The 18,319-nt window shown below is 38.7% G+C and overlaps 1 protein-coding gene across 1 annotated transcript in view; it reads left to right on the forward strand.

Moving 5' to 3' along the window:
• LOC308053360 (ATP-dependent translocase ABCB1-like) overlaps nt 1-18,319 on the forward strand; it is a gene marked incomplete at both ends in the record, with an annotated part of 53,705 nt that overhangs the window by 6,841 nt on the left and 28,545 nt on the right. Inside the window, 8 exons of the mRNA XM_080364212.1 lie at nt 1,899-1,953; nt 4,682-4,829; nt 7,040-7,133; nt 9,233-9,424; nt 9,754-9,925; nt 11,034-11,158; nt 13,463-13,634; nt 17,346-17,459. Of these exons, the coding sequence (XP_080220338.1) occupies nt 1,899-1,953; nt 4,682-4,829; nt 7,040-7,133; nt 9,233-9,424; nt 9,754-9,925; nt 11,034-11,158; nt 13,463-13,634; nt 17,346-17,459 (1,072 nt within the window). The remainder of the gene's footprint in view (nt 1-1,898; nt 1,954-4,681; nt 4,830-7,039; nt 7,134-9,232; nt 9,425-9,753; nt 9,926-11,033; nt 11,159-13,462; nt 13,635-17,345; nt 17,460-18,319) is intronic.

The raw sequence follows: 18,319 nt of genomic DNA on the forward strand, positions 1-18,319 counted from the left end.
TCCAAGTTCTCTGGAGGAAGTTTAAACTTTTTTACTAGAATAAAGGGCTAATTGGGGTCAGATGTCCTGCATGCTCTCCTCTCTACCCCCTTTATGTTTCAAAAAAGAAATGGATCATGGTGGAGTATAAATTCCATAACTTAAAGAATTGCATGATATTGTAATTCACTGCTTCCCATGTTATGCAGTGAAACACACCTAATCCCCACATACCTTTATGGGAGAGGATTTAGGATGGTCTGAATGGGATTTCCAGGCACCAGAAACAGAACTGTGTGCATGGTAGAAGTGGAAACAGTGACTCATCCCACTTAGAATTAAGAGTTTGTGCAACTGTTGACTGGCTTTGTGTCCTTTAAAATGACTTGCAACAATGACAGCAGTAGAAAGACTAATATTTGATATGATACTGAACCTTTTAGAGCTGAGAGAAGTTCCATTGCAAAACAGTGGAAAGAGTTTGACATTTTACCTACATCTTTAAAATGTGCTGGATGGGCTTAGTTTTAACTAGAGAGCGTGGGCTGTTTGGAGGGAAAGCTGTTTATTCTGATAACAGCCTGCTCACACCTCCTTTCTGATGGTTTATAGGTCAAGGATCCTTATTAAAGCTCTTCTTTCTCCTTTTTTGGGCCAAAAAGGAGACATTCAATTCTGATTTAGACAAAAAGTCTTAAAATTTTAACAAATTGTCCCAAACTTTTCCATGGAGGGAACTATGGTAATTTATCATTTTAATATTCATCAAGTTGCAGTCCCTGACATGTCAGAATAAAGCTTACTGCTACCACTGCTAGTTATACCACACCAAAAATCTGGGAAAATGTCAGGTAAAAATAAGATATCTCATGTTTTCTCTTTGAATTTATTAAAAAAAACCCCACCCACAACCAAACCCCTGTTTCCCTCTGCAAATGAGGTAGACTTTAGTAATATTCTTGAAGCCTGGCTTATTTTGGAAAAAGGCAAATGAATACAAAATTGTATCATATTTTAGAGTATGCAGTGAAAATCTGTCTCACTGCAGTCTAATGATCTGAAATCAAAGTGCTTAGCTAAGAGAGGTCTTTAACAGATAATTGGCAGTAACATTAGATTAGCCCACTCACCTAGTTTTCCAAAACTACTTCAAAATATGGCAAATAGCTACCACTAGGCCCTAGCCTAGGCTAGAAAAGCTAGACAGACAACTTTAATCAAAGAACTTCCCACCTTCTTTAATTAGAAAAACCTGGTATGTAAATAGGAGGACACTAGTAAAGTTTGTAAGACGACCTTTGCTACATTTCAGAGTCCCACCATGGATTTACCTACAGCCATTCTTAATACTTTTTCACAGGAGCTGTAGTTTTTAAAGTTTTACATAGTTAGCTTGTATATAGTTAGCTTGTAACCTACAGCTATACTGCATGTTGTTGGTTTGGTTTTTGGTTGGTTGGTTGGTTGGTTGTTTTTCCCAAATAGACTCTGTATTAACAATACCAAACCAGAAGATTTTTGGAAGTATTTTTGACAGTATTCAAAGAATAATTTTTTTTACAATGAGGGTGGTAAAACACTGGCCCAGAGAGGTGGTAGATGCCCCACCCCTGGAGACATCCAACACCAGGCTGGACGGGGCTCTGAGCAACCTAATCTGGTTGAAGATGTCCCTGCTCGTGGCAGGGGAGTTGGACTAGATGACCTTTGAAGGTCCCTTCCAACCTAAACTATTCTATGATTCTATGAATCTACATTAGATTAGTCTACATCTACATTAGAAGTTCTTATTTTACGTTCCTGTATCTCCTCCATGCATTTGAACACAATAAGAGACAGTAGCTATATTAATAATGCATTAGGCTTGCTTTGTTGTCTTAAGTGCTCTTCCTATTTATAATGCAATCATAATTTTTTAGCAGTGAGGACAAGAAGAAATCTGAGAAACTGAATATGGTCAGCCTGTTTGCAGTGGTAAGTTTCATACTATTTGAGTGTTTAGCAATCTCAGTCTACCATAATGTGTAAAATTTGTTATTTTTATACACGTATCTCTACTCATGTTGCAGAGCTATGCTAGAGGCCCTTCACTGCTTACAGTATAGAGAATTTGGAGATTTGCAATAGGAAGGGAAAATGGAAGGAAAGAAAAGACAGACAGAAGATTGAGTGAGCTGGTTTAAAATGCTGGAGGTTTTTACTGTCACAGCTACATCCAACAGATGCTGACACAGGTCTACTAACAAATGGGTGGGAATGGGGATGTAACATGGGCTTGAAATGGAAGGAAGGAAGGAAGGAAGGAAGGAAGGAAGGAAGGAAGGAAAATAAAATCCCCTGTATAATGGTATTTTATGCCAGAAAAAGTATCTCCCACACTAGCTATACTTTCATAAGCACCTGGCATCACAGCCTAATGGAATATTCTCTAAAAAGGCATTGTCAGAAACAAGGAAATCTTGGCTTTCATTTTCAAGTTATTATTTTGCAATTGATTCTAACTTATCAGTACTATGCTAATTACTAGCTAGTCTCAGCCACTCTCCCATCTAAATTCATATTCAGAAATCAACAGGAGAGACTCACAACAGATTCTACAGTACAGCTTCATTCATTTTAAACGGATAATTTGGAAGAACACCATTTAAATTTTCTTCTTTTTATGCAGGCCACAATATTTTTGCATTTTACATAGAGCAATCATAGATAAAGGGGATCTCAGGATGTCATCTGACCCAATGTTTTTCTCAAAGTCAAACCAAACAACAAAGTTACAGCAGGTTGCTCGGAGCCTCATCCAGGCAAGTCTGGAAAAATCTCCAACAGCTGCAGTTCCACAGCCTCTCTAGGCACCTGTTCCAGGGCTTGACCACAATCATCTGAAGTTTTCGTAACATACTGTAATGCTTTCTCTTATCACATCGTTAGTTACGTGCCCTCTTGAGGACTTCAGATGAAACTGCACATGAGCTATTTGAATTAGCTTGAAAAGGAAATAACAGGGAAACTTCTATACTCTTTCAGTCTCATTGCTAATAGTATTGACTTAACAGAATAATTTAATTTCATGCTTAATTAGCAGCGAACTAGAGATTTATATAGGTTTAAGTCAAGTCTGTGTGTAACAGAATCTGAGGTAGCTTTAGGGAAAAATTTTCTGTTTTGAAAGTGAAAAGATTTCCCAAGTCTCCCAACTACCTTTAGAAAACTAGTGCCCCTTGACCTCCTGAAGGACCATTCCAGCATTTGAAACAAAACTTCTTCCTGTGAAGGAAGCAAGAGAATACTACTACTGCAGAATACAGGAGCGATGACAACTAGCATCACACTCTCCACATTCCAAGTGCTGGCACTGCATTTAGCAGAGCTCCCATCTTCCTCCCCATTTTCTAAAAACCTGTGGGAAACTGGCAGTAAAACTTCACATATAGGAGAAAAGAAAAATACACATTGGTAATTCCTGCTTCCCCACACAGAGGGTAAGAAGGACTGAACTGCTCTGACTCACCTGAAAGACCAGGGCAACCCCATTCAGTTCATAGTCACAGCAAAACCCAAAGGTGCACCCTGCAGACCCTTCCTACATGCCAAAAGCACAGATTCCTTCATTTAAGGCATTATTTCACAGCTGTGCCTTTCAGACCATCACTGCAGGCTGAGGGAGGAAGCCCCATTCATCTTCTCTTGTCCTTTGTCTGGGTTCTCCCATGGATCACATCCACGATCTGGTCTGAGCACTGGCAGTGGGGCCAGACATGTCTCACTCAAACCAGGGTCTCCCAGGAATACCCTGGCTGGCACACTGGCAAGGGTGCCTTGTAAGAGCTATGGGATGCTGAATATGTCCACTCCATTACACATCCACAGATACATTTTCACTTGAGGACTCATGCTCGTTAGTATACAAGACATTTTTGCCCCCTTTTATCTTTCTCGTCTTCCTTATTTAGATTATGGGGATGGGAACAAGCTACAACACGTGGGCTGCTGTGAGCTAACGGTTCATAGGATTAACGTTCCAGGGCTTGAGAAGTGATTTACCAACCCCCTACAAGGAGGGTAAGGTATCTCACAGTTTCTATGAGCTGAGGGCCTGCTGAGAGGTCATCGTGGTGACATGACATCCCTTGGCACCTGCCTCTCTACAGGTTTAGTGATTGAATTTAAGATTTATTTTTTTTTTACTTCAGTAGACTGACTAAAACTCAGAATGATTTTCCATGTGTATACTCGTGTATAATAAAATGTATGATGAAATTCTTGCTCCCTTTAGTAGACAATCATATTTTTTATGACCATTGTTTCATGAGAAGTATTAAGTTAAAATAGAAACAGTAGAGTAGACACCATAAAATTAGAGGAATTTTATAGATATTATATTCTCGGATTTTATTTTTTTAATTTCAATTATAGTCATAAATTTAAATTCCAATTGGATGTAGTTAAATCGAATGCAAAATTTGTTTTAAACATATGGTTTTAATATTTTATTATCATTTATATTTTATGAAAGCCATTATTTTATTCTTAAAACAATTACTAAGAAGTTACTGGTTTATGTTATGATTTTACCATTTTATGTATTAATATTTTCTTATTTTAATTTTTACTGCCTCCTTTGCGCTATTAACACTGTGCTGCCACTCAAATGCATTTGCTGTAATTAAATAAATTTTCAACACAGTTCTATTTCCATTTTCAGTTCCGATACTCTGACTGGCGGGATAAACTCTTCATGGTGCTCGGCACTACCATGGCTGTACTCCACGGAGCAGGACTCCCCCTCATGATGATTGTCTTTGGTGACATGACAGATAGCTTCATTACTTCAGAGAACATCACTTACCCAGGTAAGAACTGCTGTAGCTTCTTGTTAGTGCTGTTGAAACATAGCTTTTTTGCTACAAAACGTGAAGGCATTTGGGAAAAAACTAAAGGGTAGAATAGCAGCTCACTTCAAGAAGTTTTTATCCAGGGAAGCAGTTTGCTTCTGTGCTGTGGGCCAGATGTATCTCTGGTCCACTCACTACTGTGAGAAGAAACAAGGCTTCAATTTGACCAGTTCTGTATTTCCTCCAACCAGTCTCCTGTGCTATTACAAACAGTTCACTTAATAACTGAAATGCCAGATTTAAAGGAAAAACTTTAAAGAATTTCAATTAAGGTTAAGGAATTAAATAAATGCATGAATGAGGAATGGTAAAAGAAACAAAGGTTAAATGCATTGTGCTATGCCTTGAAATCAGAAGCTGTTACTGAACAAAACTAAATACGTAAACTAAAATATGTAATAAAGTCTTAGTTATTAAAAAAATCAGGTGAAATCAATAACCCAGCACAAAAGTTATTAGATATTTCAGTATTTACTAACTGCTGTGTATTTTAGAAGGTTATTAAAAGTGTCCCAAAGACTATGATTAAAGGTCCACTTATTTGAATCAAAAAAGAGCTCCTAATACAAGCCTAATTCTGTCATTTGAACAAGAAATCTCATTCAAACATGAGGTTTCTTTCCCTAAAGAACACTTTCTCTTCTTCCCTCTAGAGTAGAGAAAGCTCTTCCAATGCAACTTTATTCTACTTGTGTGACTTAAATGTAAAATTCTGATCTTGAATTATAAAAAAAAAATAGTTCTTGGAGAAATGTATTAAGAAGTAATAGAAGATGATCCTGTGCTACATGACTTTATTTCTCCTTAGATTAGCAAATCAGTTTCAGACAGATATAAGGATGAGCTTACCAGAAAAATTGCTTTTCTGTGGCTGAGTTTGAGCATATAAATTACCAGTCTTCAGCAAGATGCACCAGAGAGCCACTTTTGTCCAAATGCCACCACCTTTCTCCTTTACTTCTAAAATGTTGCTCACGCTACCTGAATGTGGAATTTCCCAAACTTCTCCAAAGACCTCTGTGGTATCTCCCACAATCTCCCCAACACCAGTTTGCTCCTTGACAGAGAAGTAGACAAGGTACAGAGGGCAAAGAGCTGAACACCATATTCCTGCTGCATGGTTCAGCCAAATGCTCTTCATTAAAGAGTATTATGCTTATTTTAATTACCTAACTTACCTGTCAAGCATTGATTTCATAGAATCATAGAATCATTTTGGTTGGAAGAGACCCTCAGGATCTTTGAGTCCAACCATAACCTAACCTAACACTAGCACTAAACCATGTTCCTAAGAACCCTGTGTAAATGCCTTTTAAACACCTCCACTCTCTCTGAATATTTGGACAAGAATCACTGTTATTGATGCACAGAGGTATAATTATATTCCTCAAAGCATCCCCAAAAGAGTCAAATTCTTTAGTGTTGCCACCTCTGTCTCATAACTTGATTTCTACTAAGCATTATGTGCACTGGAAAACTAGTCTAGGCTTAAATCAAGTGTAAATATAAAGTACTGTATCTAATTCTGAAAAGTTGTTGTGATCCCTTCTGACTGCAGAGCCAAACCAGAACAAGGCACATTTATTCTGAAATTAAAGTGCAATATGCACATTCCAGAATTGTTCATTCCTGATTAGCTTCACATACAGATGAATCATTATACAAATTAATTACACCTTTAACCTCTGGAAACAAGAATTAAATAAAAACATGATCCCTGGACACTAAGAAGGAAGCACCTAATACCATATTTATGAATTTTCTGAACTTTACTTACTTAGGAATATACATTTGTAAGTACTCCAGAGCACTATTAAATACAGTGAGTTTTGTATCACCAGTGTATTGTTTTTATAAATATTCATTAAATCAGCACATATTCCAGAGCAAATATTATATTTCAAATGTGGAATTCAGGCCAGCAATTGCAGAGTAGCTGAATTTATCTATTTTTTTAACTATGTAGAATGTTCACTTCTGGTTTCAGAAAATGCTTTCTAATTTGTTGCATAGCTCCAGTTCCCTTAAACATGGTCAGGGGCTAGGTAGGGTGCTAGGTAGCTGACTGCCCTCAATCTTCATTCAGCATTGCTGGGATAGAAGTTTACAGAAGGAATTATTATCATGTGATTTAATAAAAACAAGCTTTTCTCTAATTTTCTCTTTAGCAAATTTTTCTTTATGGAACTATACGTCAGTGAACTTTTCTATAGAAGCTTTTTCTTCTGCTCTGATGGGACAGTTGGAGGAAGAAATGACCAGGTAATAGGAAGATTGTCATTCACTTCATGGCTATTCTTTTCTTGTAATAGGGCAACTGTACTCTAAAGATTGTTCTAATATTCATCCCAAGATTAATCTTGCCATAAATATTTAATGTAACTGAAGGAATTCAGGTTTTGTTATGTTTTTATTTAGGAACATCTTCTGTTTTCCTACTCTAATCCCAATCTGTGCCAGATGGCTCCCGCAAACCTACAACCTTTCTGCCAAAAGCTCAGAGAGAGGGTTATTCCTCTTCTCATGTGTCAGGATAGCTCCTTCTCCTCCCATGCCAGTTCTCATGCCTTTCTCTTGATACGTGCTCCTGCTCCTGCTCTTCCTCCTTGCATGCATCCCTCCCTTCTCCTCCTCCCTTTGCACTCTCCGGCTCCTGTTTTGCCACCAGCCCTGCCTGCCTGGCAAGATGGCTTCTCCCCTTCCTGCCACAACCTTCCCCTTCACTGTTTTCCCTTTTCTCTGCTGCTTTCCTTCCTTTCTCCGTAGGTAACCACCGTAACAGAGTAAGGCACAGGCCAATGTATGAATTGCTGCCACTGACCTGGTCCTGGGGCAGGTCCTGGGTGCAGGATCTCTCACACTTGAGCAAGGGCTGTCCCAGCTCTGCAAGGGTTTCTACAGAGGGTTTCTACAGTTTCTGTTCCCTCCTCTTTGGCTTTCTCATTTCCATCAAAAACGCAAATGTGTTAACTGATGCATAACAAATTCCCTAAAATGTTTGAACTGATCATATGCAAAGCCCTCAAACTACTTTATGTTCTCCACAATTAAATGGCACCAAATCAGTTACCAAAGTCAACTAATTACTCACAATCTCTGAACCACATTTTTTATATTAGTTTATAAAGTTTTTAAATGACCGCACCCTGGACACCCTAGTAACGGTATGAAAACTGTGGGTACTGTTTTTATGTTACTCCATAAGCTAGTGAAGTTTGTATCCAGTTTTATGAAAAAAAAAAAAAAAAAAAGTGAAATGAAATTTCCTGTAACTCAGAGAACTTACTCCCTTTCGTTCTCTCCTGTGCAAAACTCTCAACATCAAAAGCTCATTATACCTTCTTAGGCAAGCCATTTATTCACTCCATGTTCTTAGTGCACAGGATCACACGTTAAAAATTTGTTGATAATAAGTGAAATTCTGAAAGACATCCCTTGAAGACAAACACCTTGTAGTCTATTGGAAATAGAGTAAATCAGAGTATTATGAAGTCACACATGACAGAGCTTCCATTAAATTACCAGTTTTTCAGATAATAGTAACGATTGCCATCGGGAAGGTAAATCAAGTACTTTTTGGTACCCTTTACTTTCAGAAGCACAAAGAACAGACAGTAAAGTTGAGACATGCCAAATTTTAAAGTGATAAAAGAAATGCTTTTTATATAATGCCCAACAAATCTGCAGAGCTCATAACTAAAGGCTATAAATTAGGCCAAGATCTTACTATGCATTTTTAACATTTTCTGATTGGACAAAATTGAAACAGGGACTGAGATGTGACAGATGGACAGATTAAACTGTCTAACTGACAAGATGTTTCATGTTAATCTAATAATGTTTTTTCACAGTCTTCTAAGGTGTTAAGCACCAGCTAATTTCAGACACAGGCTGTGGCAACACATGGTGTCATCATCTGAGTGATTTCCAGGTTTTATGGGTGGAGGGGGGTTGTTTCTTTTTCTTACACTGTCTACCTATGATGATAGAATGTAAACAATTAAAAGTCAATGTCACAGTCTTTACTTCATTAAATGAAAGTGGATATCCTGAAATCTAACTTAGTTTTGCTTTTATATCAATTAATTTTCGTTCACTGTGGGAAGTGTTTCTAAGAGTAAATATGCCATATGAAGCTTGTTTTTTTACTTTGATACCTTCATGGGTTTTGAGAAATTACTCTTTTTTTTTGTTTTTTTTTGTTTTTTTTTTTTTTTACTTTGTGGAAGTTGTGAAATAAGTTAGCAAGGTGATTCTGAAAGAACTTTTAAAATATTCATTTCAGTGAAGACAGAGAAATGGCAGCTAGCTCTATTTGAAATAGAATTAATTCAGTTTCCAATCTTTTTGTTTTCTTTCAGATACGCATATTATTATTCTGGAATAGGAGCTGGTGTTCTTTTTGCTGCCTACATGCAAGTTTCATTTTGGACGCTGGCTGCTGGCCGGCAAATAAAAAGAATCAGACAAGAGTTTTTTCATGCTGTAATGAGACAGGAGATTGGATGGTTCGATGTAAATGATGTAGGCGAACTTAACAGTAGACTTGTAGAGTAAGTGTTAAATATCAGTTAAATGCTGAGTATTAATTCTAATTATTGATAATCAGTTGTAATACGTCCCTCAGAGCAATGTTATTTTATCTTACTAAACTCCTTGGTAAGCTATGCTGTTATTTATATGGACCCTGAGATGTGTATGGATCATTTAAATGGAGCCTGAGGAAGAGATGTCAGAGAACGTTGCTCCATGTTCTCTGTGGCTGCAAACTTGTAGCTGTGTTGAATTGCAGATATTAGAAATGTGACAGAGCACTGAAGAAGTGTATCTGAAGAGCACAGTTCCTTATTTGTTTGTATATAATTTGGGGTTTTTTTTACAGTGACATCTCCAAGATTAATGAAGGAATAGGGGAAAAAATGGCAATGTTCTTTCAGGCAGTGGCTACCTTTTTCACTGGGTTTATAGTTGGTTTTACAAAAGGCTGGAAATTAACACTTGTGATTCTGGCACTCAGTCCTGTTCTGGGATTCTCATCAGCTCTCTGGGCAAAGGTAAGCAAAAAGAGTGAGTTTTCCATAAACTGGTAAACTGCATCTTCGATAATCCCTTTTGTTATCTGTAAGACTTAAAAATACAAACCAGTTCTCAGTGAATTTAGACCTTGCCCACAGGCAGAAGGGAGTGAATAGGTGCATAATGACACTGGTACAGCTGAGGGAGGTCAATCCCTCCACCATGAACTCAGCTATACTGACGCAAAGTTTATCTAAGTATAACATCCCCTCGTATGAAAGGGTAAACAAGTGGTACCTTTGCCTTCTTCATTGGACTCCACGATAACTACACCAAAATAACCCAGGACTGTCAATAAAAATAAATAAATAGAGAAATGAAGTAAAATAGGTAAAATAGCACAGCTGCGGTCACTGCAGTTCGGACAGTGAGTTCAGGCAAGAACCTGCAGTAAATCAGGTTTCCTTTGATAAGGCCTATCTGTGGGCTCTGACCCCAAGCTGAGGAGGACATTATCCCCAGGGACAGCACAGGGACATGGGCAGACACAGCTGGGCAGCTGGCACACCGTGAACCCTGCTCCAGGTTGTCCCTTTGCTGTTTGCTCAGCTGCCAACAACTTACTGAAAACAGCATTCCACAGATGGATGCAGACCACTTGGAAAGAGACTTAATCTATAGAAATGTAATTGCTTTTGGCTAGGACTTTTAGAGGGGCATTGGGTTGTGGAGTACCAACTGGCTACTGAGTTTCAGTGACACTGGCCAGCCTTGCCCTTTCAGCTAAGATGAAAACCCCGACCCTATTTAACATGTGCAGTGCCTAATACTTCAAAACACATGAGTATTCTGCTATAACTCCATCTCCAGCCTGCTGTGCATTGGCAGCATGAATATTCCCATGCTCGTCGGGCAACTAATTGTCCTGACACAAACCAGAACTGCCTGACTGTGGTGCTACAAATATTTCTGAGTGTAAGGGATCTTAGTAACCTCCTCTGGCTTTCCAAAATGATGAAAGTACAGAAGAACTGAAAATACAACCTCATTTTTTGGCAGCAGATAACACGCATTATTCTGGTTAATGTATTTTAGCAATGCTAGCATTTTCATGATGCCCTTCATCAAACTTCTGCTTCTACACAGATAATTTCTGCATTCACTAACAAAGAGCTAACTGCATATGCAAGAGCAGGAGCTGTTGCAGAGGAAGTTCTGGCAGCAATTCGAATTGTGGTAGCATTTGGAGGACAGAGAAAAGAAATTGAAAGGTGAGAATAAAGTTTCCATATGTTGGCTGTTTTTATGATAGTGACATAAGAGATTCGGAATGCTTTTATAACTTTGCTGCAGATTTTTTAAAATTTTCTCTATTTTCTTTATTAGCTTCAAAAAGCACCATAAAACATGCAGAGATGCAGTCCCTTCCCCAAGATAATATTGTCTTACAGGCCTCATAAGCTGAATGAAAGTCGCAAGCAAAAAAGGCAGGCATGTGGCAAAAAAAGGACAATTATAAGACTAAGGTCACAAACCGAGGTCATTCACATGTATTTATTCATATTATACTATGTAATATAATTCTTGTTATCTTTTTGATCTTTTATCTCAAGATAACCAGCATGATGACAAATACTGTCAGGAATTTTTCAAACTCAAAGGTCAGTAACAATTGCATCACTGACAGGAAATATCCACCATTCCCTGACTTGTTTCTCCATTTATGTTCCAGCTGCCACCGCTGCCCATTTCAGGCAGCTGAAAGAAGTATTTTTTTGCATGCCCAAGTCACTCTGAGACTGACTGAAGAATTCATGTTGTCAGCTTGTGGGGTATTATAGCTCCATGTTGAACATCGCTGTCTTGCTTCAAGCAGTTCCTTAACTTACTGTTCCTTTATTATTTTACAACTACTGCTTAATTAACAATTTATCCTATGGCTTTAGGATAAATTGGCATTCGATGGCATTAACGACCTCCCAATGGATTAGTTTTACTGTGTCTCACCTCTACAGAAAAGGCAGTATTAAAGAAAAGTCATTGTGTTAATCCTTCACTTTCATAACCCATGACACACTTTCATTTCTCATGATTTTGTATGACTTTAATTTATTTCCATTTATTTCTGATGTTATTGTTTTCTTCATTATTTGTTTGCAAGATTTATGTGCTGGTTTTGCCATGCTACAAGACTGTAGTGTCTCAGGTTACTGTTTCATTTGTAATACTTCAGTTCTGTGGCTCTGTTCACGATTTGAAAATAATCACTAGAAGTCTTTACTACTGGACCACTGTTGTTTGCCAGTTTATTTAATACTCTGAAACAAAGAGTCCATGATTGCCATGACAGGTACATTCCTTCCTTACTGCTTTCCCTCTCAGTTCAGATGTGATAATTAAAATACCCCTGTTCACATTGGTCATCCTGCTTTGGCACTATGTACATTTGTGGGGGGTTTTTTGAACTTGAAGTTGAGGATGAGCTACAGGTTCAGAGCTATCCCCAGTGCAATTATAATCTCAATGCTTTTTAATTTCTAAACCCCATGAAACCGAAAACCTTTTTCCAGGCCTTTTTTGTGCATGTCTTCAATTACTTTAACTGATTCAACCTGCAATCATTTTATCCCTGATTTTTATCTATAACCAGCTTTATCTTAATAGCCTCGAAGTAATTCCGAAAAAAATCTTCTTTTGTTTGTTCAGTGACTATTTAAAGAAACTTCTCAGCTGTCACCTCCTGGAGCACAGGGGTCATACAACTATTGCTGGCTTTTGATTCTTTACTCTGTATTTATGATCTGTGTCTCACAGTCACACAATTCAGACTGAATTGGTCTTTCTGTTCATGTCTAAATCAAATCTAGACTATGAGATACAAGCACCATTTCAATAATATCTTTTCTATTCATCACTAAAGATATTTTGACATAAATTGATTTTCTCCATATCACCATTTCTCCTTTTTCCTTTACAGTGAACTGCAACACTCATGCAACAGTTATCCCATCCTTGCTACCAGAAATAATCTGATCCAATGCCAGTATTTTCTTTTTCTTGTTATTGATTTTTCTAGTCCTATACATCAGAACTGGTTTTGGAATTTATGTGAATCTCTCCCAGCTGTTACACTTTATACCCTCAGAAAGTTTCTCCTCAATCTTAGATGCCTACTATGAGCTACTCAGATGAAGTCTGCACATCAAGAGGAGACATCTTTCAGCCCGTTCTTCCCCTAGCTAGACACTGCTTACTTTTCTTCATAGCATCAGTAATATTCACTCACAGGTGGAAGATTCCACTGAAAATCCCAAGATTAAAGCTGTCTAATACCTCCTCACCACCTTTTCCACTCATCCAGGACTTGTTCTAGATGATAAAACTGATCAGCTCAACCTGTCACAACATGCAAGACAGTCAAAATATTTTCTGCTCTTAGCAAGATCTTCCTCAGGGTTCAATTACTGTTTACAATAATATTTTCTATATCTTTGGTGTGTTTTATGGGAAATTTATAAATATACACAATGAAAGAAAGTAATTTCCTGTATGCTATTTGTTTGTTTTTCTTTCAGATACCAAAAAAAATTAGAAGATGCCAAACGCATTGGTATAAAAAAGGCTATTTCAGCCAATATTTCTATGGGTATTGCTTTCTTTTTGGTATATGCATCATATGCTTTGGCCTTCTGGTATGGAACTACTTTGATACTCTCCGATGATTATACACTTGGAACAGTCTTTACAGTATGTATTCATCAGTAGCTGAACAATGTTTACGAAAAATACTGAACTGATTCTGTATAATCTTATGGGAATATGTAACATCAGATGTTAAGTGAGATTGAAGTTAGCTTTTGAAACTACATTTTTCACGGTTTCATTCCTGCTAACAAAACCAAAACCATTATACTTCTTCATACCACCAATATTTCTGTAAACTGGGTAGCAACATAAAAATCACCTGTTTCAAAGGCACTTTTTAAAAAGCCAGCTTGGCTCAATAATAAATTAGCTGTTAGTTTTTTATTCAGTCACACCAGATCTTTGCTAAAGGACTGAGGTATAACTTCTAGGAATCATGATTCGTGCCAGGTGGTTGCATTCTGGGAAGAAAGGCCGGGCATCAGCTAGCATCCCCTTTGTAACACATTAGCTCCTGTCTAGGCACAGTTCATTTACCTACAGTATTTATGTCACTGATAGCATGTTGGACCTTTTGCTGGAGGGCTTGGGGTATGATTGAAGGTTTGATCCTGGATTGAATTAGGGCTTCTCACCAGAAAAAGGTGGTAGAATCAATAGCCTGGCTGAAGTGCATCTATATGAACGCACACAGCATGGGCAACAAACAGGAGGAGCTGGAAGCCCTTGTGAGGCAGAAAAACTATGATTTAATCGCCATCTCATAAACATGGTGGGATGACTCTCATAACTGGAGTGCTGCATTAGACAGCTATAAATTCTTCAGAAGGGATAGACGAGGAAGGAGACAAGGTGAGGTAGCCATGTATGTTAGGGAGTGTTTTGATTGTCTGAAATTTGATTAGGGTGATGATAGGGTTGAGTGTTTATGGGTGAGAATCAAGGTAAAGGGCAACAAGTCAGACATCCTGATGGGGGTCTGTTACAGACCACCCAACCAGGATGAAGAGTCAGATGAAGTATTTTGCAGGCAGCTGGGAGAAGTCTCCCGATCGCTAGCCCTTGTTCTTATGAGCAACTTCAATCTACCAGATGTCTGCTGGAAGTACAACACATCAGAGAGGAGGCGGTGTTCCCCAGGGCTCAGAACTGCAGCCAGTTCTTTTCAATGTCTTTATCAATGATCTGGATGAAGAGATTGAGTGCATCCATAGTAAGTTTGCAGATGACACCAAATTGGGGGGCAGTGTTGACCTATTGGAGGATAGGATGGCCATACAGAGGGATCTGGATTGGCTAGATTGTCGGGATGAGACCAATTGTATGAGGTTTAGCAAGGCCAAGTGCTGGGTTCTGCACTTGGGTCACAACAACCCCAGGCAGCGCTACAGGCTCAGCGAAGAGTGGCTGGAAAGCTGCTTGGCGGAAAAGGATCTGGGGGTGTTGATTGACAGCCGGCTGAACATGAGCCAGCAGTGTGCCCAGGTGACCAAAAAGGCCAACAGCATCCTGGCTTGTATCAGGAATAGTGTGGCCAGCACAACTAGGGAAGCGATTGTGTCACTGTACTCGGCACTGGTGAGACAGCACCTTGAATCCTGTGTTCAGTTTTGGGCCCTTCATCATAAGAAGGACATTGAAATACCAGAGACAGTACAGAGGAGGGTGATGAAGCTGGTGAGGGACCTGGAGCACAAGTCTGATGAGGAGCAGCTGAGGGAAATGGGGTTGTTTAGCCTGGAGAACAGGAGGCTGAGGGGAGACCTTATCGCTGCCTACAACTACCTGAAAGGAGGTTGTAGTATGGAGAGTGTTGGTCTCTTCTCTCAAGTAGCAAGTGATAGGACAAGAGGAAATGGCCCCAAGTTGTGCCAGAGGAGGTTTAGATTGGATATTAGGAAATAATTTTTCATGGAAAGGGTTGTCAGTCACTGGAACAGGCTGCCCAGGGAAGTGGTGGAGTCACCATCCCTAGAGGTGTTTAAAAGGCGTTTAAACAAGGTTCTTAGGGACATGGTTTAGTGCTAGAGTTAGGTTATGCTTGGACTCGATGATCCTGAGGGTCTCTTCCAAGTGAAAGGATTCCATGATTCTATGATCACAGTCACAGCCTGCCTGCTAAGCAATCTACATCTGTGATAGCTCAGCAGCTCTTGAAGCCAACCTCTCTATTATTCCCAGGCACCAGGGTCTCCAGCAAGACCTAAGAGTCTTTGAAGAGCTGCTCATTAAATTGTTCTGCCTTATGACCAGGTCAGTAAGTCTATTGTGTGACCAGCAGGACCAGGGAAGTGATTGTCCTGCTGTACACAGCATTGGTGAGGTCCTGCCTCGAATCCTGTGTTCAGTTTTGGGCCCCTCACTACAAGAAAGTCATTGACATGCTGGAGAGAGTCCAAAGAAGGGCAATGAATCTGGTGAAAGGTCTGCAGCACAAGTCTGATGAGGAGTATTTGAGGGAACTGAGGTTGTTTAGCCTGGAGAAGAGGAAGCTGAGGGGAGACCTTATTGCTCTCTACAACTACCTGGAAGGAGGTTTTTGCGAGGTGGATGTCAGTTTCTTTACTCAAGTAGCAAGTGACAGGATGAGAGGAAATGGCCTCAAATTGTGCCAGGGGAGGTTTATGTTGGATAATAGGAATAATTTTGTCACCAAAAATTATCAAGCACTGGACTGGCTGGCCAGAGAAGTGATTCAGTCACCATGCTTGGAGGTTTTTAAAAGACATGTGGATGTGGTGCTTAGGGACGTGGTTTAGTGGTAGCCTTGGCAGTTTTAGGTTTATGGTTGGACTTGATGATGTTAAGGGTCTTTTCCAACCTAAATGATTCTGTGATTCTATGATTTTGTCCCCTCCAGGGCAAAGCCAGGCAGGTGAGTTTGTACTACCAATACCCTGCAGAAACCAGATGGGAAGGACCTTTGCTCTCATGTCCTCAATGAAAACAACTGATGGAGCAGGGAAAGCTGGAGCACCTGCAGCCAGCCTTGTGCTTTACCTTGCAAGCAGCACATGGCTGTAGAGCAGGGGTCATGACTGGTTCTTGCAGATGACCATACTCACTGTCAACTCATCTGGGCCCCTAAAAATTTACACTGTAATAAAAGCTTGATCTAATACTTAGATATGGTTAAAATAAAATGCAAATAAGTCTTCATTCGCAACACCTGGAAGGCATGGCAGAGTTTCGTGTATTCAGAAAACACACCCAAACATGAAAAAGTTTAACCCAAGGCTGAAAAAAGTAGATTAGAAATTAGTCTGCTTTTGGCATGACAAACAATTTCAGTTCCAGACAAAGAAGTTTCCAGTTTCCTCAAATATTTGATTCTGTTCTTGCCAGCACTACACTGAAGTAGATCACTGTGCCTTTACCTTTTGGGTTGAATTACTCCTGGTTTTATGTTATATGAAGAATGAGATTTTTTTATGTTTAATCATAAAATTAACTGATGGCTAATTTTCGTACAAGTGGAATTAGAAACATCCTTCTGACCTCTATTGTCACTCTAAAGAAAAATCCCAGCCATCAGCACATCACAATATCCTTCTTACAGTCCAGTTCTGGAAAAAGGAGATTTGATTCCCTTTTTTCCTATAAATGTTTACCTTTCGTTAAATGATTGCCACCTGTTTAATTGCTGCTTTGACACTAGATTACCTCATATTGCATAGCATGCATGAAACTACTTGAAACAATGATATCTAATATTCTCAGATAAATGAAGCTATCTAACTAGACTTACTAATTCCTAGCTACCTGTTACATGTTTGGCTGTGTTGTTTTGGTTTGTTTTTTTTCTCTCTTTAGGTCTTCTTTTCTATATTACTGGGAGCTTTTAGTGTTGGACACACTGCACCAAGTATGGAGGCTTTTGCCAATGCAAGAGGAGCTGCTTATGCTATCTTCAGTATTATAGACAATGTGAGTATCTTTGCCATGTCTGTCATCCAAAAGAGTTGAACATCTGACTTATTTTCTGAATTAAAATTAACAATTATGTGTACAGTATCACAACATTTCAAAATTCTACCTATCACAGTTTTGGATAGAGGACAAACATCTAAATACTGGAATATGAGCTAATAATTGAGGAAGATACAAATTCCTACCAGTTTTTTTTTAATCTAGTAGTTCAGAAGACTAGGTTAAAGATGAAAAAGAAATTATTTCAAAGCTTGCCTGAATAAATGTACTTCAATCTTCATTCTTAAAAAAAAAAACAACTCAACAACTGAGTGGGGATTCTATACCTTCTGTAACTATGCTCACTTTATTGACAAAATTTCTTTTCAGCTATCAATAATTAAAAAGAACTGCCTTTATAGTGACTACATCTGTGTGGTTTGGCAATGTAACTTCTACTCAAGTCCTGTATCAAACAATATTAAAATACTTGTATATTTTGTAAATATTGCAAGAGTTATCTAAATACTATATAAAAAATACAACTAAACTTAGGGTTGCATTTCCTATTTTTGCTGCATCAGATGACAGTTATGAAGCAATGTTGAAGTGTCCGCTGACATTTTTACCTCTGAGGTGACATGTACCAGAGGTGTGAGTACAGCCGTTGTAATTATACCCGTGCTAACTCAAGTAACTAGCTGAGATACCAGTAACAGCAGCACCATGCCTGACAAGGATTGGATTGAGCTATAATATTTACTTACCAGACTTACAGCACATACTGGCTGGCTGGCAGGGGCTGTAACCTTGCTGCTATAGTATCATTGTGAATACAATGCTGTTTTAAAACTAATCTTGAGTTGTCTACACAAGTT

The sequence above is a fragment of the Nesoenas mayeri genome, assembly GCF_963082525.1.
Source record: "Nesoenas mayeri genome assembly, chromosome: 2".
In the NCBI taxonomy this organism is placed as follows: domain Eukaryota; kingdom Metazoa; phylum Chordata; class Aves; order Columbiformes; family Columbidae; genus Nesoenas; species Nesoenas mayeri.